This window comes from Myxocyprinus asiaticus, chromosome 26 (assembly GCF_019703515.2).
Source record: "Myxocyprinus asiaticus isolate MX2 ecotype Aquarium Trade chromosome 26, UBuf_Myxa_2, whole genome shotgun sequence".
NCBI classification, from domain to species: Eukaryota; Metazoa; Chordata; class Actinopteri; order Cypriniformes; family Catostomidae; genus Myxocyprinus; species Myxocyprinus asiaticus.
In genome coordinates, this window is record NC_059369.1 from 29,174,718 (window position 1) to 29,199,217 (window position 24,500).

The window sequence follows — 24,500 nt, forward strand, 5'->3', positions numbered from 1 at the left end:
TGAATACGCACCAATTTTGAATCCAGTGGACAGATAATAGAGGGTGCATACAGACAGATGGGGTGATGGGGTGGGGTGAGGATTCAGGAATTGGTCACAGCAATTCAGTGCATCATTTCAAAAGCCTCTCAAGAGTTTCTTAGTTCCTAAGATGACTTTTGTGCTTGATCAGTTTCTGAACCAGTCATGCATTGAAAGCTAAGAGTCTTTCCAATGTTGCTTTGAATCCTTTTACCAAATAGTCTCTTAATAGGAGTCACCCCATCAGCATCAGGGCAGCACACTCATACACCAAATGACAAAACTAATTCTACCCACAGATCTGCCACCCAAATATCAAGACTCTCCCTGTGGTTGACACCCAATTTCACCACACAGCCTTTTTTCCTAGATGTCACTGGATAACCTGAGGAGATATTCTCATTTCTACATGTGAAAGGACCCTGACACCTGCTTTGTGTGGCTCTAAGTGGTCACTGATTGTTCCCTTGACATCTTGTCCCTACAACTTTAATGGGATGTCTAGCACATACAAGATTAGTGAAACCATTACCCCTTCCTCTAACATTCCCCTGGTCTTGACACTTGCTGTAGTGAACGTGCCTCCAGTAATATCAGCCTTTAAACGTCCGGGGCTCAGTTAAGGGGCACTCTCAGCAAACTCCCACCACCCATGCCTGGACTGTCATGTCTTTCACCTGGAACACTGTCTTAACGATTTCATTTTATTTTTTTACTTGATAAAGAGGTAGAGAGATATGGTGAAACAAAGAGAAATGGAGAGAGAGGGATCTCATTCATTTAAAAGACTATTAGAAATGTTTTCCACCTGAAAAAAAAAAAAAAAAAAAAAAAAAAAAACAGGAGGTCACAAATGTATCCAATTTTTCAAGATTCTGAATATTCAAGAATATTATTACGCCATTTTCTGTTTATTTTTTGCCAGGCTGGTTCTGCTTTTCACATCAACTCAAGTAATAACTTTGAGACAAATAAATCTGATCCATTGAAAAATTATTTGCATGCTTGTTTTCCCAATTATTGTCCACATAATTGTAGTCAATTAATAAATATGTATCAAACAAATTTCCCTGTGCTACAGCTAATTAGGTATATGAGCCAAGTAAAGTTAGATTAGGAGAAGTAACTATTTTCTATGTCATTAGTATTCAGTGATAAAGTATTGGTGACTGATGGACTTTTTTTTATCCTCCCAGTGTTATCCTAGCCTCTGGGCAAGGAGAGAACAATACGAAATATAGCTGCAAGCAGCACTTACAGGGCTTAGCACCTCAGTGGCAACATGTACATTTCATTGAGCATGATCCAAAGGAATAAATGCCAGAAATAAATAAATAAGTAAATAAATAAAATAGACAACATAAGTTGGCTCGATATAAGTTACTCTTCTATAAATGTGATACATTTCACAACATTTTACCATATAGTTCTATGGGCTGCCATTTTTAAAATAGCAGAAGGATAATAAGAAAACTAACAGCAAAAATGGGTGCTTTTTATCTTCAGTTCTTGGTTCTTAAAGTCATTCTCATAAAAACAAAAAATAATAAAAAAATAAAAATAAAAAAAATCTGAAATGCCCATGCACACAGACAAATTAATTTTTTGTTTTTCTCTCTCTCGCTCTATCTCTCTCTCTGTTTTACACACACAGTTTAACACTGATGCAGATGGATCAGTTGAGGTTGAGAGTGGGCCGCTATAATGCAACATCATTGGTTGAGATTAACATTTGGAATGATTTCATTGTGTAAACATTTGGCAAACACGGCACTTGGCTGCGTATAGGATGGAGGAGTACAGCCCATGCATCCAGTGCTCCACAAAGATGGATGAGGGTTAGAATTGCGGGGGGACCTTTGGCAGACTCTGTAGCAGAGGAGATGACTGCCATTTGAGTGAAAAGCGACCTGTGTGGTTTCTCGGTTCCCTTGGCTTGCATACATTGTAAAAGTGCAATGACAATTCAACATATAATGCAGGCAATGAGGGTTAATAAGGGTTCTTCGCAAAGGAGGCAGGTGCAGGCCTGTAGAGATAAGATATAACAGGTTGTGCCAGCTGAAAATATAAGAGTATAAATTGTCAGTATTGTATTTAACTCTCTGCCAATTGCCCAAAGACTTCCATTAGCACATGGGTGCTAAGCAGGCACACTGGATTGTCTGTTTGCACTCCGAATTAAAGCCTTGTGAGAAAACATTGCATCCCCATATGCAGCAATGATTGGCATGCTTATTTAGTTCGGCTCCTGCTATGTGCAACCTGATAACAATGAACAAACAAAGCATTACAAAACACTGTCCCACAAGGAGAAATAATTGCTCGTAGTATCTGATATCTAATCAAAACACATTTTTCCTGACCAGCAAGTCCATCTTAAATTATTATCTATTTAACCCTCTGATGTATGACTATTTAAATCACAAACAAAAAAACCAAATAAAATAAATAATAATAATAATGATAAATGTATAGTTCACTCAAACAAATTAAAATTCTGTAATTATTCTCTTATTCTTTCACTTTCATCCTCATCTTTTTCCCTCCAAATTATACATTTTGAGAGTGTTATACATCTGTCCATTACAACAGAGGGTAATGAAAATTTACTTGGCACATCACCCCTTTTGTCACCATGTTCAATTCATGTTGCCATTCAAATAAAAATACCTTATAAAGAGGACAGTCAAAGAAAATTATTCATAGTGTTTGAGATGTGAGATCACTCACTGAATGGTTTAAAATGAATTTTAAAGATCTGCACAATGTAGTGGACACCATGCACTTGAGGGTTTACAACACACCTAACCATCTGCTGAAGAGGTTTGATTAAGTAAATGATACATGAAACTGTTCTCGTATTTGACCCCATTGCTTTTTAGTGCTTACCTATGGCTGCAGCTCACTAATGAGGCGTCACTCAACAAGAGGACATGAAACGCTTTATTATAGGCTGCGGTGAATCATATTTTATTGTTCATGTTCTTGTGGGTCTCATGTAATTAAGCCTACAGTCTCAGAACATCTTATCACTTTCATTTTATCCAAATTGATGTAAATGGATTGAATACTGTGCATCTTGAAAATACGATTATGGCTCCAAAGAAATAATAATATTCCGGTCTTGGCAATAACAGGGTTATGAACTGATTTTAATGTTGCTCTACGTAGTCTCTAGTGTGCAAAAGAGATTTTTATTTCTTTTATTTTTTTAACTGAAACCACAGCCCAATATGCAAGCAAAAATCACTTATATTATCTTAATACTTGAATTTCCCCTCAAAATTAATAAAGTGTGTCTGTCTCTTTACTTAATATCTGTCTCCCAAACTCTCTAAAGCACAGGGAAGTGTTCATATTCTGATTTTGTAGATATCTTGTGACTTCTTTTCTCCACTGTGTTTTATGCAATAAAAAGCATTTCAAATATTTCAGGTCCAAATTTAGTTACATATGTAGGTTAACTTGTCTTGCCAGAACAGAGCCTCATAGTTAAATACCTTTCCTCTTCTTGTAATGACAAAAAAAAAAAAAAAAAAAGAAATTCAATTTAAATTTCCACCAAGGCTCGTCCGGCTAGGGCAGTGCTCTGTAATCGCTTCACTGGAGAAGTGTGTACATGTATGTCGCAGTCTTTTTCAAAATTGCCTTTGGAGCACAGAGGCCATGAACCATCCCACTGCGACACTTTACCCTTCCTCACACAGCTGATCCCGAAAGGTCATTTTTTTTGTCTTCACGGGGTCTGTCAGATTGCTGTCTTCTCTCATATGTGAGAACACTGTGACACTGTGAGCCAGTCAATACAGGTATCTGTGGGTAATAGAAAAGGATTGATTTTTTATGTTTCTTTGCCCTTTGGATTGAAACAAAAACTCCTCTCACCATATCGGTAATCCATGTGACATACTTAAAATGCATACCCAGTGAATTAACCAGGGATAGTTAGTCCTGCGTAACAAGATCACAATTTTTGTCAGTTTAGTGTTTTGACAGGCTATAACTCAAGTGGACACGTTAGAATTAGACAATGTGAGAAAAGGCCAATCATAGTTGAAATTAAGATCCAACAGTTGATGTCCAATATTGAATGTTGTGATTTGTGTTCCTGCTGCGACTTACTCTCTTCATAATGTTAGTAGAGCAGTCTGTCATATCTGGTCGGTATGGTATATTGAGCTGTGATTTGTAGGAAGAAATTGCAACATCGCATGCTGAACTGCTCTTGGCTTGGTATGGGGCTGGATAATTTCCAAGCGTCACTCATCACTTTCGCTGATTGATCACTGCTACAAACACCTCTGAATTTTGAACCTATTTCAAGGAAATACCAAGGCCCATTTCTTATTTTAAGCTTGTATTTACACCCACATCATATACAGTATTTAACACTAATTGTGATCCTGATAAGAAGATTATTTTGTATGGGTTAATATACACAAAATACAGAAATTTGGCATGGGTGAACCGACAGAGTCAGTGATCAAACAAAATTATCCCTCTTACAGAAATGTACACATTGCTACTAAGCAAGACTTGCATAAAAACACCTCTGTTCGAAGCTAAAAAGTAAGATTAATGTGGAATTTTTGCTACTCTTGCGTAAAACAACATTTTTAATGAATAAAACAACCCAGAAGTTGAACATTTTCAAACTGAAGTGTTATAACAAGCTGGCTAGCTTCCACATGTATTATGTCTATTCTAACCCTCTGAGACAAACAAAAATAATAGTATTAAACAATGTAAAATATAGTCCTAGAGTGCTTGTCAATGGCATAATTTATCAGCTATTGCATTAGTACACACCGGCTGAGTGGCTACCTGTATTTTGCCCATCTATTAGGCAGTTGCATTTGCAGAGTGTGACAAAATGTATTCCAGGTATTAAACAGGCCAAAATTCCAATTCCTTCAGATCCCTACCAGTCATGCTGTAATACTGGTGGCTCTAGACACCACCAGCTGGGCATTATTAAATGGCTTAACATCTCACTAGACAAGAGAGCAGCTGGAGAGAATCATATCACACGTCTAGAGGTGAAATAGAGTTAAAACATATATATGGCATTTGGCCCCTCTACTCCCTAAAAACACCACAGTTAATTTGTTATTTTAAACTGAATTTAATTGGACATGCAGTCTATGGTTGGTACAGATCTATTCATGTCTGCATCCCTGAATGAAATGCTCAATAATGCATTATGGATTATATTTCAATTTCAAGATTAGGACTGGGACAAAATATTAATGAGATCTCAAGCAGTTATGAGTCAACTATAAAACTCAAACTCAAGCCAATATTCCAGCAATGCATAGCAAGTAGTCATATGAATACAAAACAAAGAAGGTACTTGCAAAATGAACTGCATTGGCTGCAGGTTTTTTCCAGATGTTTGAATGAGAAAGTGTTGATGCTCATTGTTTAGTAGAATTGTAGATGAGCATTTAATTGCATCTAGACACAGAATGGGATTTAGCATTTAGACTGTCCAAAGCCTTGCCTGCGCACAGCAACATGAAAACATGAAATGGAAATTTCACACCCCCTTTAAACTTAGTCACACAGAAACAATTTATATGTGTGCAGTATTCAAGGGGAAAAAAGTACAAGTGCCCCAATTCTAGCTTTAGCTGAACAAATGATTTTGGGCATCCATGTATTTCAAAACTTTCTGGAATTTTGCTTCTCACTTCTACAATGCGAAGACTCAGCCTATTCGCATCAAACTCATTTCATGTGATTTCTCAAACATAGGACATCTTGAATTGGTTCTTGTTGGGTTAGGCATTGTATTGTCAGAACACCATTATCCTAGTCAATAAAAGCCCTATTATAATCTGTATTGTATTGGTACAAAGCACTTGGAAACAGGGCTGAAGAACCCTTTTCTGTTGATTTTTTCACTGTGGCATTGAATGCATTGTGCAAGAATCTATACTAGCTGTTGTGCATTTACTGCATGATTCCATCTGGTTCAGTGGACGGTAGTATTTTCATGCAGTTGAACAGGTTGGAAAGTATTTTACATTGTAATTTTGTTTTTCCATATACCCCTACAGTTTTGTCTCTGGTTACATTGACTATATCATTGGTCGGGATGGATATTTTCAATCTTCCAGTTCTATGCTGACAGTATTTGGCTCACAGAACAACAGTGCATGAGGACTTGAAATAAAACCGAAACCAAATGGTATGCATACAAAAATATAAACATTTCTGAACAAAACACTGCTGCAATTCATTTAAAAGGAGTAATGCTGTTTTTCCTGGCAATTTTTCATTCAATGCTTCTCTTTTTATTTCTCTTTCCACTTCTTTTATTCATAATTATAGAAAAATCTCAAAGCATGCAGACCATATATAGAGGGATTTAAATACCACATACCCAAACAGGATTTTTAGCAGCAGACATTGAATCTTTATTTTTAGCAGCCGCAGGACACATTCATCTCTCTTTAGGTGCAGCTATTGAACTTAAATATTTAAACATGCAATCCAGAAGTTATAAAAACAGATGAGATAAGGCAAAAAATAAATCAGGAAAAAAGAAGACACAATATGACATAGGAAATTATTAAGATTCTTCAAATAAGCAATACTCCCAAATGCATCTTCTGACAACATCACATTTTCTAGTCATGTGCTGGGGGTTACAATTTCCATTCTTTATGGTATTATATCATTCTGAAAGCATATAAAATGGCCCTTTAACGCCATTAGTCTAACAGAGAGCTCAGCCCAACAGTCACTAATGGAAGATGAGAAGTGATTGGTCCTGCCGTGTTGGCTAAAGCCCAGTCCCTCTCCATTTGATCTTTACCACTGTGTAGGCCTACACATCCATACTGGGCTGTATGAACAGCTTGTGTGTTGAGCACTTTCCACTTTATTGACCAGGGCTCAGCACTATATACAAATATCCTAAACTTGGCAAGTTTATCAAGATTTTGTTTCAATATCATCTTTCACATCTAAAAATAAATAAATAAATAAATAAATAAAAATAAATAAATAAATAAATCCCAAAACTTTTCACTCAAAAAACCATATCTTTCAGTTTGGTCCCTAAATGTGCATGCAAGTTCTAAAGTAAACAAAGACGTTTCTTTTATTACAAAAATTGCAAGATTTCCATTCCTGCAGCTGCCTTTTTGAGTGTTGTGATGCATTTATCAGATAGGCGATTGGCTCTTTTAACTGAACCACAGGACTGCCTTTACTATACCACTATGTTAAAGGGATAGTTCACCCAAAAATGAAAATTTTCTCATCATTTACTCACCCTTGTGGAGTACAAAGGTCTGATCACCATTCACTTGCATTGTATGGACCTACAGAGCTGAGATGTTTTTATAAAAGTCATACACATCTGGGATGGCATGAGGGTGAGTAACTGATAAGACAATTTTCATTTTTGGGTAAATTGTCCCTTTAAGTGTTGCTATTAGGTTCTATTAACTGAAAGGCGGGACTTCCATTTATACATCCACTATACTGAGCGTTGCAATACCTTTATCAAAAAGCATTTTCATGGCATTTTCGAGCCATGGGTTCCTTCAGGGGGATTTCCTGTGGGTTTTTATAATGACAGTTTTGGATTTATAAGTAAAATAAGGTCTGTGGTAAACATTACATGAAGATACTTAGATATCTTGTTCTACAGCATAAATTACACACAGTCATACCCCAAATGTGATTTTTAATGCCGGCTAATGTTGCTAACATGTTGCTCGATTAGGACTACAACAGTTTTCCGTTTTGTCAGGCACCTACACTCACATGCTTGTGGTAGTTGTAGTTCTTCTTCAGCAACTTGTTAACAACATACATTTAAAAAAAAAATCACAGCCACCTCAGAATTCACTTTTGAGGTATAACTCTGTGTAATTAATGTTGTATAGCAAAACGTCCAAGTTTCTTCATGTTATATTTACCAAAGACTTTATTTATTTAAATTGAAAAACCCCATTATAAAAACCCATAGGAAAATCCTAGAGGGAACAGGTGGTGAAATTAGCCTTCGGGGTTCGCTTGCAAATTGACTGAACAGCTGAACAGCTCTATTGGCTCTCTGAAAGGTGGGACTTCTATTCCTTCAGCAGCCATTTTGAGTGCTGCGATGCCTTTTTAAAAAGCCGATTGGCTCCTTTAACAGAAAGAAGGGACTACCATTCCTACACATATTGAGCATTGCAATGCCTCTATTAAAAAGGTGACTTATTAACTGAAAAGTGGGATTGCAATTTCTCCCAATTATTTTCATACAAGAAGTATGCCTACTACTCGTTATACTGTCTCTGGTACTAGTTTGCATCTATGTGCATGTGCTTATTTCTCTGCTTGTCATGTGCCGTTACTCAAAGCTCCCTTCATCCTGAACAATCTGTTTTTCAAAGAGCAGTCATGTGTTCAAATTGTTTTGTCAGATCTTTCCAGCTAACCATCTTTTCTTCAGTAGGGATTGTGGCTTATCGTCAGCCCTCACATGGTGTGGCTCTAATCAGAATTATGAGATCGCTGGCAACAAGAAGCCAGAGAGTGCATCATGCAATTCTAAGCCTGCTTGTCTGTCAGGCTGATTCTCATTACAACACTTTTCTCATAGTACCTCTCGTGTGAGAGCCTGCCAAAACAGCTGTGTCAAAAGAGGTCACAGTGTAATTATTAACCCTTGACAGTAATAACCAATTTATTCATATGCAGAGAACAGACTGTATGGTTATCTGTATGGTTGTGGCCTTGAAGTCATTTCTGTTTTGAGCCAGGCTCAATTTATTGACCTCTCATAGGTCTTCCCTAAGTAAGCCCATCTCCATTGGATAATAAATAAGTCTAGCAGAGAAGATGTGATTTTTCTTTTTTTGTCTCTTTCAGCTTCCACCCTTGATCAGTTACACAGACATCACACTGTAGGAGTTTATAGGCAGGATGCATTCCAGCATGATTTATTTATTTCACAGGTGTTGCTTTCCATCATGGAGATTCGTATGACTGTGCTTTGGTTGTTGATGCTTTCGCTGACATAAAGGTTCAGTTGAGAGCAGCACAGCATACATTGCAAAAAGCCCTTTGTTGAAAGTATTTGACTGCGCTCTACATAACTTATTTATGTTTTATATTTGGGACAGTGACAAAAGAAAATCATGACACATTATATTTATTTATTTATTTATCATGTTTGTGCTGTGCACAGCTGTGCCTGTCTTTTTGGGTTGGCAAAGTGTTGATATTCTGACAGAATTGCTTGAGATAAATATGGCTATATGTGTTTTTATGGAGGTAGGCCTGGTATTTTGTAGCTTTGTAGATATAATACATCAAATATAAGCAGAGACACAGATGTTTAGAATGAAATAAAAGCTAGAGGTTACGGCTGGGTGATATAGCTACAAAATTATAGCTAAATTTTTTTCAGTCTTTTGGCAATATTCAATATAAATCTATGTGTATTTGTTCTGAAATGGCATAAAAATATTATTGTTGCCAAGTAGATTCTAAAATACAATACAAATATAGTTTAAAATAATCAAGGCATCTTAAATTTCCACACTGTTTTTCACTAAATAAACACATAAACAACGAACCGTTGAATTCAATTCATTTGAAACCAACAGTTTGAACTGATTCATGGAAATGATTTTTCAACTCTAAATGGCTTTTTTGCTACTGATGTTTAAATGAGAGACACTATTAAAACATCAGACTTAATGCTCTTGTAAGTTGTAAGACAGTTAGGAATTGCTATACTAGTCCAGTGACACAGCCTTTAGGAAACTTGCCCAAATGAAAAGCACATCAAAACTATAATGACATATGAAATGTCGCTCAATTCAGCACAATAATCACCAGGAAAATTATTGTGAATATGTCATGAATATTCAATGTATTACCCAGCCTACTAGAGGTAATATACAGCACAACAATAGCAAAAATTCCTAAAACAGAAAGAAATTGTGACCTTTAAGGTGGTCACAAATTGTGTTTCAGAATTTTTTATGATTAACTACTGGATGTTTTTCATGAGTTCATCCTCCACTCACAATGGCTTCAAATCCTCCATACTTCTGCAACCTGCCATGCAGAATGAATTTGCCAGGCATGCCATAGACTTGAAGAAGTCATCTTCCTGTTTCTTTTCTCATCCTGTAGCTATGAGGGGCTGGAAAAGAAGCTGAAGGAGGTTTTCACAGAGAGGACAGGAATTTTACAACACCTTTCTAAAACATCAAAGGAGCTGGAAAGCATAAAGGGTAACCTGCAGGTAAGAGATCCTCTCTTCCCCCACAGGCCTGGCCATATGATGGTGTGAAGGTTAAACAGATTCATGTTCCTTTGAAAATTTGAATAATCCATAGTGCATCTTTGTTACATGATTTAATGCTTGCAGATGGAGGCAGAATTTAATTTGCTTATGTAAGGCAACTCCAAGTGCGAGAGGTGTTTAAAATCCAATTTTCAAACGCTGTGTAGGTACTTTAAGCTGTTGAACTAGCTATGATGCTATTTATGACATTTCTGATACTCAGATCTAAGCCTACTCTTATCACGTATGCTTTGCAATTTGTATTCTGTTGACTTTTCACTTTAGAAACACTTCACTTTCAGATGTAAATACTTTCCATATACAGTAGTTAAAATATATTTTGAATTATTTGGGGCAGTAGTTTGCCTCTTTTTTGCCTTTTTCTTTTCTTTTTCTTTTTTTTTTTTAATTAGATATTTGTCACTTTTGTGTCTGACTTCACAAACTCTAAGAAGCTATTTGGAGTACATTTGTATCTAAGCTTCTACAATAACAACTCCTTTTTTTTTTAGAATTTTGAGAAATACAGCAAAAAATTATAAATAAATAAATCAATGTTGAGAAAACTCAAAGTATCATAGTGACGGGATGGAAGAGATGTTTGACTTTTCACAACTTTTAAACAAAACACCTCATGCAACTAAAATGTTTAGCTTACTTGTACATTGTAAAATGTGAAAAGTTAAGAGATCTTTCTGAACTTTCTTTTTTTTTTTTTTTTTTTTTTTTTTTTGTGCTGACAACTTTCTATTTGGCTGGGACAGCATTTGAGGGAATTTTGCTAGTCTAACATGTGTTTGTTGGATTTTGTATGTTTTGTAGATTCAGAGTATTCACATTTCCAAAAATCCATGACCCATAAAATAACCCATAAAACTGATCTCTGCCTCAGTTTCAATGGTGAACCGCACTGAGCATGCAAATGGTAGTCAAATGTTTGTTTCTTGAACAATGTAATGTTTGTAAGTCTACATAAAAGTCAAAGCATTGTTTCACATGATATTGTGTGGAAGAAAATCTTCATGAACACAACAATTATTTGTTGGATTTTTTGCAGTGAACAGGAACTAAAACATCATCAACAACAAAATAAATTAATTAAATATAAATAAAACCAATACACAAAACACATAGTACAATTTTAAATAGCATGTTAACCAGTAATTAGCCAGGCAGTAATAAGTAGCCAAGAAGCATTAGTGAATCTGGCAAGCAAACCTGTAAAGCAGTGCTGGCACATATGAAGACTGATTAGCCACAGAAAGAATGCATTATTCCAGGCAAATCCATTTTTAGTTCAATCAAATACTTGATTGCCTTGTCCAATGGCATTCCACCAGGCACCGGTGCCTGAGAAAAACCATACTCTCTGAATGCATTAAACCTAATTCACAGAACAACTTATTGTTTGGCTGAAGTGTTTTGAGCATTAATGAATGAGGACAAAACACCATAAATAAAACTGACAGCAAATAAATATGTCACTAAAATGGGTCACCATGATTTTGAGACAATTTGATTTCCATAATTGAAATTCTATGGGTCACTCTGTCAATCCAGAAGCAGCTTCTCTCCTGCAATTCCTGCATGAGAATGCATAGTAATGGCCAAACAAGTGTAATGGTCCTGTCAAGACAGGATATGGTGGCTCTACTCCGGTATGCAAGGGTAGCAGAACCTCAGGGTCCTCTCTGCTGGACAGGGGCCCGGAGACTCCCTGGCCATATGCCAAGCTGCTAGATCCCCTGAGTTCAAGTCAGAGATCTCCAGTGGATTTGCTGTAAAACCATGATCAACCGTAACCTTTTTAGCATGATCAATTATGTATGTGACCGATTAACCTTTTTGTAGTGCAGATTTACTGTCCATACTGTTTATTTTTATAATGAGATCTCCCCAGAGTGGAGCACATCATCATTAAACTTCACCTGATGGAGCCTATAGTCTTGGCAGAGGTTTGTGGGTTTGTGCCGGCAGATTCCTGCCAGCTTGGCCTGAATAGACACTGCAATGCCAATCTCAATACAACTGAACAGCTGCACAGATGGTCTGCCAAAGACAAAGCATTGCTGCTGTTATGCACTGGAAACACGGAGGCACAGAAGGGTCAGCTGAGTGTGGCTGAGACAGAGCAACTGGTCAGTACATGACATGACAGGGAGTGTCCTGAAGTGAATTTTGAAAGGATTTCTGCTAAATTAACTAGGGCTGTTAACTGATCTGCCTGATGAGGTTTTTAAGATTAATGCTCCATCGGGTTTTAAATCAACAAAGCTAACTCCTTACCCTTAACGTTAAACCTAACCTATAGTGTCATAAAAAGCAAATGTAACATGAAAAATGCATTTGCTGAATCAGCTACTTCATTTTGTGGTGCTTCTATTATTCAGCTCATGTGTCGACTCACTTGCTCCTCAGGACTCGTACCCCGTTCGTTTACATCGCACATTCAACACTCTATCAGTTGAGCTACCACTCAGTTTGGTCACACTTGTATTGCCTGACAAGACATGTGCTGTAGTAAAAGTGTTTAGATGTCACTGACAATCTGCAGTTTCACTCTTGATTTGTGTGAAAGGGAATAAAAATCATTGTCGTTGTAGCGCCTCTTGTGTTTATTTGACCAGGAAACTGCCACAACATGCACAAAGAGCCACATAAAAATAATTCAGCAAAAGTGTAGGTATAGTAATGTGATTTTATGAGACCAGGTTGCAATTGATTAAAGTATATAAATGTAGAATATAAAATATGCAATGTAGAGACAACTATTTATAAATGGTGAATTAAAGGAATTTTTTGGGTTCAATACAAATTAAGCTCAATCGACAGCATTTGTAGCATAATGTTGATTACCACAAAAATGAATTTAGACTCGTCCACCTTTTTCTTAAAAAAAAACTAAAAAACTAATCTAAAATCTAGGTTACAGTGAGGCATTTACAATGGAAGTGACTGGGACAGTGAAAGTGAATGTGGCCAATTTTTGGAGGGTTTAAACAGAAATGTGAAGCTTATAATTTTATGAAAGCACTTGCATTCATTCTTCTGTTAAAACTTGTGTATTATTTGAGCTGTAAAGCTGTTTAAATTCTCATTTTTAGGGTTTGTTGACATTACATCGTCATGGTAGCGAACTTGTAAAATTGGCTATAACTTTACACAGAAAAGGTTAGTAAGTGATTTCATCACACTAAAATAATTTTTACACGCATATCCTTTATGTCTTGTGGCTATACTTTTGAAAATGTTAGTATTTTGATGTTCAAAATTTGGCCCCCATTCACTTCCACTGTAAGAGCCTCACTGGAACTAAGATATTAGCTTTTTTAAAGAAAAGGGTGGACAAGTCAAAATACATATTTCAATATTATGCTACAAATGCTGTCGATTAAGCTCAACTTGTATTGAACCCGGAAAAGTCCTTTAACTATACAGTACAATAAACTAATCATTTACAAATACTTAAACATTTTATGTGTAAAGATGTCTTTCCTGCTGGCCTGTAGTCCTCTGGTGATTTTTGCATTAACACGAATGATGGTTTTTCAGTCGTGGGTAAAATTTCACTCGTTGACCTTCAGTGATAATTAAAGTTCATCAAATATTGTAAATTACTTTTCTTAAACATCTCATCCTGGTTTGATTTATAAATTAATTTACTGAAAGATTCATGCTCAGCTAGGTACTTTTGTCTTTGTGTATGTTTGTTTGTGTGAACACGGACATTTGAATGGACGCTGGCATCAGTTCGAGATTAGAAATCCCACAGGACAGATGAAACGGTTATAATGTCAAATTGAATTAATGTGTTAATGGTGTTAAACAAAGTTAAACATATTTAATTAATCACATACATTAATGCATTCTCTTTGACAGCCCTAATAATGACATATTTCGTGACCATTCATTATGTAGAATTTCATTGCAAATAAACAGAATTATTATCAGAATTATTCGATGTAAAACTGGAGTATCTAGAAATAATCTGAATGTGAAAGGTCTAATAATCTTCTCCTATTCTTTCAAGGTTTTGCATGCCATTATTTATAAGTATGCTGATTGAAGAAAATTGAAATGAGGCTATAATGAGAATTAGTCAGATTTTCTCTCTCTGATCGCACTGATGTTACTCTGTGGAAGGAAACAAACCCCCTCTGACTGACCTTTTTAAAGACTTTTTCCAGGTTCACATAAATCAGCTTTATAAAAGGTGGTCATGTCTTTAAAAATGAAATCTGTGTCAGCTACATCTGTCATGTTGAATCCAAACAACTCACACACATATACAGTAACATAAAACATAAATTGCAACCTTTCTGTTCTTTCTTGACAGTCTCTAAAGAATGATGATGCTGTGCCCAAAAAGGATGTGCAGAGAATCTTGGATCTCAGTCACAAGCAAAGGTAAACCAAGTTTTTCTGCTTTGCTCCATTGTATAATTTTCTCCGCTTCTCTCTCCCCGGCTCCCCTCATCAATTCAGCCAGCATGTCTTTAACTCTTAGCCACTGATCTGAGCCATTGTGTGAGGGACTTACTCTTATAGCTGTGATTCTAAGAAAAACTGGGATTTAGAAGGATTACCATCAGACCAAAATTAGCAGGCGCCCAATGATGTACATGAATTGCACATTAAGACATCTGGAGCACTTAAAGGAGAGGAAAAGAATCAATATATCATAGTATTTTGATTGTACTTCTCAACACTGCATCAATATTCTAACACCAAAAATCCATATTTTTAGTTACAATTTTAACAATAACATTTTAGTGAGACTGAATACCACTTGTTAAGTCTATGAACATTCAATTGGTTTTGTTTGACCAAACTGCTACACTAAGCATATAGAATCATAATATTATTGTGTTATTACCCAGATATCTATATACAGTAATATCATATAGCCCTGCTGATTCCTGCTTCTAGAAACATTTTGATACAGCTCTGCCTGAAAGATTTCATTTTCGAATGAGCAATGGTAGAAAAAGACCTCTCATTGAGTGCTGATATTCAAGTCTATTACCATTCAACATATGTTGAAATTAAATGCAAAAATGTACAAATGCAATAAAACAGAACATTTTCTTTAAAGTAGTTTAAAGACAGTAATCTTAGCATATGCAGCGTTTCAGTAAACTTTAGATGAAATGAACTGTGAAGGAAACAAAGCTGTGTGATGCTCTTTAACATATTACTCACTCTCACACACCAGCACCAGTAATTAGTGACTGTTTGCAACTGTTTTCATGCATACGGCTGTAGACAGATGCTCCACCATTTGTTGTATACATCTACAGCTCTCTTGGCGATTGTTATTCTTGTTTCAAGAGCAACAGGGTTCTTTAACACAGCTTTTATGACAGAACTGTCTTGGGGTAAATCAGATTGAATTGTCATGGGTTTTTAGTGTTAAACAACTCCAGAGCACTCCACAACACTCTTGGTAGCATCATGGCAACAGATTGGATCCATCAAGGCTCAAGCATGTTGGCTGCAGAGAGTTAGTGACAGAATTTCATTTCCGTCAGTGTCAGGTACACATAATGGCTTCTATTTTTAACCCCAATCAACAGTAGACAGATATTGAAATTCAGGGCATATGCGAGGAATTTCTGACATTCACTCTCTTGATTAAAATGACAGTATAAGCACTATGTAAGAAAAAAACAAAACAAGCGTAGCATCCATGGACATTTGAGAATGACAATGGACAGCACCTTATTTTGCCTTGTAAATCGGCACGGCACATAGAGATGTGTCTTGGAGGCATAGCTCAGCATAGCTATATCAGATTATTACTTGGACAATTCACATGCTGATAGTAATTAGCCATCTGCTCAATAAGCATTAAAAAATATCACTCTTTTGTTTCATAAAACTAAAACTAAATCTATTAAATATATCTGCAAGCAGCAATTAGTGGAATCCAGTGGGTCTAGGAAGCTATCGAGTCAAGACGTACACTACCGGTCAAAAGTTTTGAAACACTTATTCTTTATTATAATTGTTTTTTCACATTTTAGAATAATAGTTAAGTCATCAAAACTATGGAATAACATAAATGGAACTATGGGAATTATGTTGTGACTAAACAAAATCCAAAATAAGTCAAAACTGTGTTATATTTTAGCAACTTCAAAGTAGTCACCCTTTGCCTAGAATTTGCAGACATTTTCTCAACCAACTTCTTGAGGTATCACTCTGGGATGCTTTTTAAACAGTATTGAAGGAGTTCCCATCAATGTTGGACACTTATTGGCTGCTTTTCTTTATTATTTGGTCCAAATCATCAATTTCATAATGTTTTTTTTTTTTTTTTTTTTTTTTTTAGTTTTATAATGAAATAAAATAATATGGTAGCACAATTATATTTTTGTCTACAAAACTAATTTCAAACATTTAAGCATACGCCTTCAGATCAAAAGATTTTTAAGATCATGAGAAACATTTCAGTCAAGTGTTTCAAAACTTTTGACCGGTAGTGTAGATGAAATGGTGCACTTGATGTGGACTTGTGGTCTCGTGGCCTTCTCACATATCCTTGAAGTCAATAACTGCATAACTTACACTTTAATTGAATGAATGAATGAATACTTGGACACCTCCGACGTTTTAGCCCAGTGTGTGGAAATAACCATAAGCGAATAGTGCTGTTGGTGGAATTTTCAGACAGTCCCTTACAAGCTCTAGTAAATGAAAACCATCTGAACATTTTTAGGCATAATTCCCCAGCTACAACAAGCGTTGACCGTTTGAGTTAAATGTTTTATGTCTGTATGATATAGTCATATATTCTATAACCTAATTGTGCTAATTACATAGTAGAAACCGAATGTCAGACGAATAACGAGCCAACAACTTTTGGGTATAAGGCAGAAGTTCACATTAGATTCACATCTTTGGACATGCCATTTCCAGTTTTACTTAATGTGGATTATACTTGCTGGTGTAAATGTAAGTTGTTACTTTTATACCACAATTTCCCACAATATCACGAAACCCAGTCTGGATCTGATTTTCTGACTAATTGAATGCACCGGAGCCCAACTCGTTAAAGATCACTCTTATTTGGCAAGCATTCATTATAAAATATTTTTTGTATGTGTATCTGTTAGGTTTTCATTTCTGAAACATACAGTACACATTTGTTATGAGGTATATACAGGTGCATCTCAATAAATTAGAATGTCGTGGAAAAGTTCATTTATTTCAGTAATTCAACTCAAATTGTGAAACTCGTGTATTAAATAAATTCAATGCACACAGACTGAAGTAGTTTAAGTCTTTGGTTCTTTTAATTGTGATGATTTTGGCTCACATTTAACAAAAACCCACCAATTCACTATCTCAAAAAATTAGAATACATCATAAGACCAATAAAAAAAAACATTTTTAGTGAATTGTTGGCCTTCAGGAAAGTATGTTCATTTACTGTATATGTACTCAATACTTGGTAGGGGCTCCTTTTGCTTTAATTACTGCCTCAATTCGGCATGGCATGGAGGTGATCAGTTTGTGGCACTGCTGAGGTGGTATGGAAGCCCAGGTTTCTTTGACAGTGGCCTTCAGCTCATTTGCATTTTGTGGTCTCTTGTTTCTCATTTTCCTCTTGACAATACCCCATAGATTCTCTATGGGGTTCAGGTCTGGTGAGTTTGCTGGCCAGTCAAGCACACCAACACCATGGTCATTTCACCAACTTTTGGTGCTTTTGGCAGTGTGGGCAGGTGCCAAATCCTGCTGGAAAATGAAATCAGCATCTTTAAAAAGCTGGTCAGCAGAAGGAAGCATGAAGTGCTCCAAAATTTCTTGGTAAACGGGTGCAGTGACTTTGGTTTTCAAAAAACACAATGGACCAACACCAGCAGATGACATTGCACCCCAAATCATCACAGACTGTGGAAACTTAACAATGGACTTCAAGCAACTTGGGCTATGAGCTTCTCCACCCTTCCTCCAGACTCTAGGACTTTGGTTTCGAAATGAAATACAAAACTTGCTCTCATCTGAAAAGAGGACTTTGGACCACTGGGCAACAGTCCAGTTCTTCTTCTCCTTAGCCCAGGTAAGATGCCTCTGACGTTGTCTGTGGTTCAGGAGTGGTTTAACAAGAGGAATATGACAACTGTAGCCAAATTCCTTGACATGTCTGTGTGTGGTGGCTCTTGATGCCTTGACCCCAGCCTCAGTCCATTCCTTGTGAAGTTCATCCAAATTCTTGAATCGATTTTGCTTGACAATCATAAGGCTGCGGTTCTCTCGGTTGGTTGTGCATCTTTTTCTTCCACACTTTTTCCTTCCACTCAACTTTCTGTTAACATGCTTGGATACAGCACTCTGTGAACAGCCAGCTTCTTTGGCAATGAATGTTTGTGGCTTACCCTCCTTGTGAAGGGTGTCAATGATTGTCTTCTGGACAGCTGTCAGATCAGCAGTCTTCCCCATGATTGTGTAGCCTAGTGAACCAAACTGAGAGACCATTTTGAAGGCTCAGGAAACCTTTGCAGGTGTTTTGTGCTGATTAGCTGATTGGCATGTCACCATATTCTAATTTTTTGAGATAGTGAATTGGTGGGTTTTTGTTAAATGTGAGCCAAAATCATCACAATTAAAAGAACCAAAGACTTAAACTATTTCAGTCTGTGTGCATTGAATTTATTTAATACACGAGTTTCACAATTTGAGTTGAATTACTGAAATAAATGAACTTTTCCACGACATTCTAATTTACTGAGATGCACCTGTATATATATATATATATATATTTTTTTTTACACTGTCTTTAATGTTTTGCACTGTACAATGCAGAAACAAGACAAATGTAGTGCAACAAGTTTGGTAAAACAAACAATGAAGCGACTGATGAAACAGCATGCAGGAACAGATGTGAAGAAACAACAGCTAGCATAATGCAAGCCCACACATATAACAGGGCCACACTGCACCTGCAATGGCAAATTTATTATGAATTCACTTAAAAACATAAAACTGGGACCTTTATAAACCACCCCACTTAAGCCCAAATAAATGCCTTACCTCCAGTGAGAAACGCTCTTACACTATGCTCACCACGTCAACACACTTCAATTTAATAATATATACAAATTAAGATGTTGGGTAGAGGCGCAAGAATAAAATGCAAACTCGCAACTTACCGGGAGAGAGCTAAATAGATTACAGGGAAGATAACAAAAACAACATCCTCTTTATGAACACCATTTATCAATCAAATACTTAACATGCACCAATCACCAGGGAGAGGCACACATGTGCTCAATAACAGATAATTAAGATTAATTTTAGCAACAACATTCTCTAATAAGAGGCGCACACCAAGCGTGCTCATTAAGGATTGCTCATTGACTCTGATAGTCATAATAATGGTTAAAAAAACACATGAAAGCCAACTTATTGGTCACTTATAATTATGATGCATGCAACTTTTTTAAACTTATAGTAATTGAGATAGATACATGCATTTATTTTTTTTCTCCCCAATTTGGAATGGCCAGTTCCCAATGCGCTGTAAGTCCTCGTGGTGGTGTAGTGACTCGCCTCAATCCGGGTGGTGGAGGACAAATCTCAGTTGCCTCCACGTCTGAGACCGCCAATCCACGCATCTTATCACGTGGCTTGTTGAGCGCGTTACCACGGAGACATAGCGCATGTGGAGGATTCACGCTATTGCCCCCAGCATCCACGCACAACTCACCACGTGCCCCACCGAGGGTGAACCACATTATAGCGACCATGAGGAGGTTACCCCATGTGACTCTACCCTCCCTAGCAACTGGGCCAATTTGGTTGCTTAGAAGACCTGGCTGGAGTCACTCAGCACGTCCTGGATTCAAACTCGCGACCCCAGGGATGGTAATCAGCGTCTTTACTCACTGAGCTACCCAGGCTTAAAAGAATCTTAAAGGAAATGGTGACCATTTACAAGACCTTTACATGCTGTTTATAGCCTACTGATTAAATTCTAACCTAAAATCTTGATGTAGCCTATCATTAATTTTACCCAAGAATTTGACTGCATTAGTCATTCTAAAGAACAACATGGCAACATGGCTTAAATTTTGTGGGTAAAACCAGAATGTTAGGGTATATTGACTAATTGAAATATTTGTCATGAGCTTGTTTGTTTATATATTTTAAAATTAAAATGTGAAAATTTTAACTCAGATTTGGTGAATCTTTGGTTGTCTTTAAAAATTGCATGTCCGCAAATATTAAAGTAGCAAATTATGTTTTATATGTGCACAGGGGACATTTAAGGTATAATACAGTTGCCCCCCTACAAGCACACCCGGCCCCACCCTGGCACCCTCAGTCAGGTCTAGAACCGCCCCTGCTTATCAAATTTTCACACATAAAAGGGAGATCGGCCACAGCAGTTGGTACAGCAGTACTGCAGCCCTTATCTTCTCCTTATCTTGTTCCCCCTGCTTCAAGTGTTAAACCAATGTGCCATTTGTGTGAGTCCATAGTGCTTGTAAAATGTATTAGATCCACTGGATAAGCAAATCAGGAGAAGAAGATTTTCAGAGGTTTTACTGTACGTAAAATGTCAAATACTAAACTTTTCTTCATGGAAAAACTTAGGGGGCCTTGAGGCAAATTACTACCCCATGAGGAGAGGGACTCTTGTGTGAAATTTTAAGTGTCTAGCTCAAATGGGGTACAAGGGCTGGCATTTTCAATATTGCAAATTTAACTGCTAGTTGCTAGGCAACATTACATGCCATCAATCCCAAAATTATACAAACAGCAATTAGTCTCAGACCCCGCATGCATGCAAGTTTGTTGAATTTCCACCATAGGGATAAAAAGTTGTTCAAAGTGAGGAAGAAGAATAATAACAGGCAGAAGGAAAGCAATGGATTTCTAAATATAAGCACATGTTGGATTAGTGGCCTAGTGGTTAGTTCACAGGGTTGATTTTAAGAAGGGGTTGGTGGGCAGGCTCTTGTAATTTTTTAATCTTCCTGTCAATCTCTCCTCTCTACCTTTCAACAAAAGTGCTATGAAAGGCCAGAAGATAAAATGAAATAATAAATGGCACTTTCCACGATCAGGGAACACAACAGGGCCTGAAACGCTTAAGAAATATATATATAGCTGAAGTGTGTAATTTCTGCGATACTAGTGTCATCAAACAGAATTGCAAAACAAAAAAACACTGTTTTCAAATAGCTTTCTTGAAAATTTCCCCCATCTAGTGTTGATCAAACAAACAGATAGTTCCACCCCAAATGTACGCAATTGGCTGAATCAATGTTGCTGTGCCGGGCTAGACGGCCCATCAAAACAAACAGAGCAATATTTATAGGGCCGTAGAGACAGTTTTTGAGGAAATCAACCTACGAATGGCTTACAGTTGTCTCTGCATAATAAGCTAAGATAGGAGAATGTATTTTAACATTGAAAAAGTTACACACTTCAGCTTAAAGTTAATTTATTTTCTTCTTCTTTTTGGTCAGTAAAAGTAGGGGTACGTAATCTTTTGAAAATGTTGATCATCAAATTAAACTGACAAATAAAAAAAAATCAAAAAAATAATAAAAAAAACAAAACAAATGGGTATCAGGGTTGTGTAATGGGGTTGCAGTTAAAAGCGATTATTCAGTTGGGCATAGTTTGGCATCAAATGTTGCCAAGCTTTTTCCCACAAATAAATAAATAAAAATATTTGTTTGATATATTTTTGTTTATACAATAACTTAAGTAACAGAGATTAATTGATGGTGTTGATGCATTCAGTTGATGAGAAAATGAAATTAGATTTTTCTTGTCTTCCTACTATGCTATTGCAAGGGTCCAAATGATGTTAAGGCTTGGTGCATTTTCAGGTAATGTTATTTTAATTTAATTAAATTTTATTTTTAATGAGGGGAAAATCATGCGGTAACAGGGTTACACACAAAATGTGACATACAGACATTTGAGTTGTTTAAAACTAGGATGACTCACAGGGTAATTTTCTGTTAGATAATAGTTTATCTAACACATCATATAGTTTTCACAAGAAACATGGAATTAGTGCCTCTAATGCTTTAAAAAAAAAAAAAAAAAAAAATCAGGCATACCATATCCATGGAAAGTGCCAGATATACACATGCAAAAGGAGCTAAATGAGCCTGAGGTATGAGTGGCCATTGGATTGTTCACTGTTCCCTTATTCTCAGTTTTCAAATTTTTTTATCTCTTTTTGTCTATGACCCAAATCCCCCTCCAACCCCTCTTTCTCTCTCTCATTGACAGGGATGAAATGAAGTCACTCCAGGCAGCTCTGAAGAAGCAACTGGATGATGCAGCTGAACGTGCAGAGAAGCAGCAGGCCACCGTAAGACCTCGTTACACTGATGTGTTAAACATGTATAAATTCAATGTTCTCAATCCACTGACCACACAAACACCTGCCTTTGGCCACAGTGTTAAAATATTAAGGATAATGACTTTATAGCATTTAGTCACTCCCTTGATTACTTTAAAATCAACTCAATTTTTCTGTACAGATCAAAACAGCAAAAAATATTTGTTGAGATTTGCTATTTCTAAATTGAAGCATGCACTTCAAAAATGTATACACCTGTCTTGTTTTCCAGGAAAGATATTTAAACATCTTTAAAACAAGATTAATTCGCAAAATTAATTAAGAAGCTAAATTATGTAATAAGAACTGTTTACAGAGAATACATCCTACCTCATTACCCCATTTTCATGTTTTAAGAATAAACCTCATTGTATTTTGTTAAAATTATGCTTAAAACAAGAAAAAAAAATAAACTTAATTCAGATTAGGGCTGTTGTTTTATTGTGTTAATGTTTAGTGTGATTGTTTATATTAAAAATTAACAAGTTAAAAAATTTATGCAATTATCAAGGGATCTCGATACTACAGTACTTTTAACTTGACACAGCGTCCTTAAAACAAGGCGTTTATGATGCTAAAAACCAGTGAGACTTTCTAAAAGCACTTGTCTTACTCATATGTACATAGACAGAAAATATTCAAAACAGCGCAGATGCAATGTAAGAACACATCCTGTGAGAAAAGAACAGACTGTCGAACTCAGCTGCAAAATGTATTGCTGTTGACTGTAGTTATGTTTAATGATATGGGAATTAAGCAATCAATATATTGACCTCTAAAGACACTTTTTGTATTGTCAAATTAATGCTTTACTCATCTGCCACAATAATGCAATATGCTTAAATAAATCAATATATGTAATTATTATTTGATTACTATTATTTGAATTATTGTGTATTATTTAAATTGAATTGTTTAAATTGAATTGAATCTTGATTTGGGGGCCTTTCTGAGCAAATATTTATATATGTGATTATATGTGTTTTAATAATTATCTGGCATGTCATGTAATTAATTTGATTATAATTTTTAATTAATTGAAAGCCCTGATATATTATCTCTAAACAAATATTGATATCTTGTGCAACATTCTCGACTACATTTTGATCTTGTTTAAAAGATATTACAACCTGAAAGCACGTCAAAATACTAATTTAGAAAAATGATTTATTGCCGTGGGTTGGGGCTAAATATCATGACTCCATTTGGAGTGGTCCTTTCATTCTGCTGCGTCACCACTGCACCCTCCTCCATGACTCCCGTCTAAGCTAATTACCAGGAAAACACTGGAATCCTCATTAAATTCTGTCAGATGGCATGGAGAGGACAAATAGAGTCTCATCTAATTTAGACATTTACCTTTAGGTCTGGAAGAGTTATGTTACAATCATAATGAATAACTGTAGGAAGCACCTTACTGACTCTGGTGGAGATACACAGTTATCAACATGCTGGAACTTTTCTTTTTTCATCTCTGTGTGTGGCTGCTCACAGTACTGCGGGGGATAGAGGCACAGGCGCTCATGTTCAGAATGAGAATGAATCACAGAGAATTAGCATTTCACCAGCTCTGGCTTTTCTTTCCATTCTGTGAACAGTTCACCACCAATTGACACCAATTACACAGCAAAGCTGTATAATTGGTGCCCATATATATTCACAACCCCATATATATTCACAAGCTGCATTTTTGGGGAATGTTAACATTGTACGTCGCTGATGAAATGACCCAAAAAGTTTTGACCTTTTGTTTGCCTGCAAGTGTCCTTTTATGACACACTTTCTATTATATAG

The 24,500-nt window shown here is 36.3% G+C and overlaps 1 protein-coding gene across 1 annotated transcript in view; it reads left to right on the forward strand.

The window, feature by feature from the left end:
• The window catches only part of LOC127416826 (leucine zipper protein 2-like), a 180,699-nt gene that overhangs the window by 102,725 nt on the left and 53,474 nt on the right, over positions 1–24,500 (forward strand). The window contains exons 2-4 of the mRNA XM_051656389.1: positions 10,177–10,288; positions 14,667–14,737; positions 22,595–22,676. Coding sequence (XP_051512349.1) covers positions 10,177–10,288; positions 14,667–14,737; positions 22,595–22,676 — 265 coding nt within the window. The remainder of the gene's footprint in view (positions 1–10,176; positions 10,289–14,666; positions 14,738–22,594; positions 22,677–24,500) is intronic.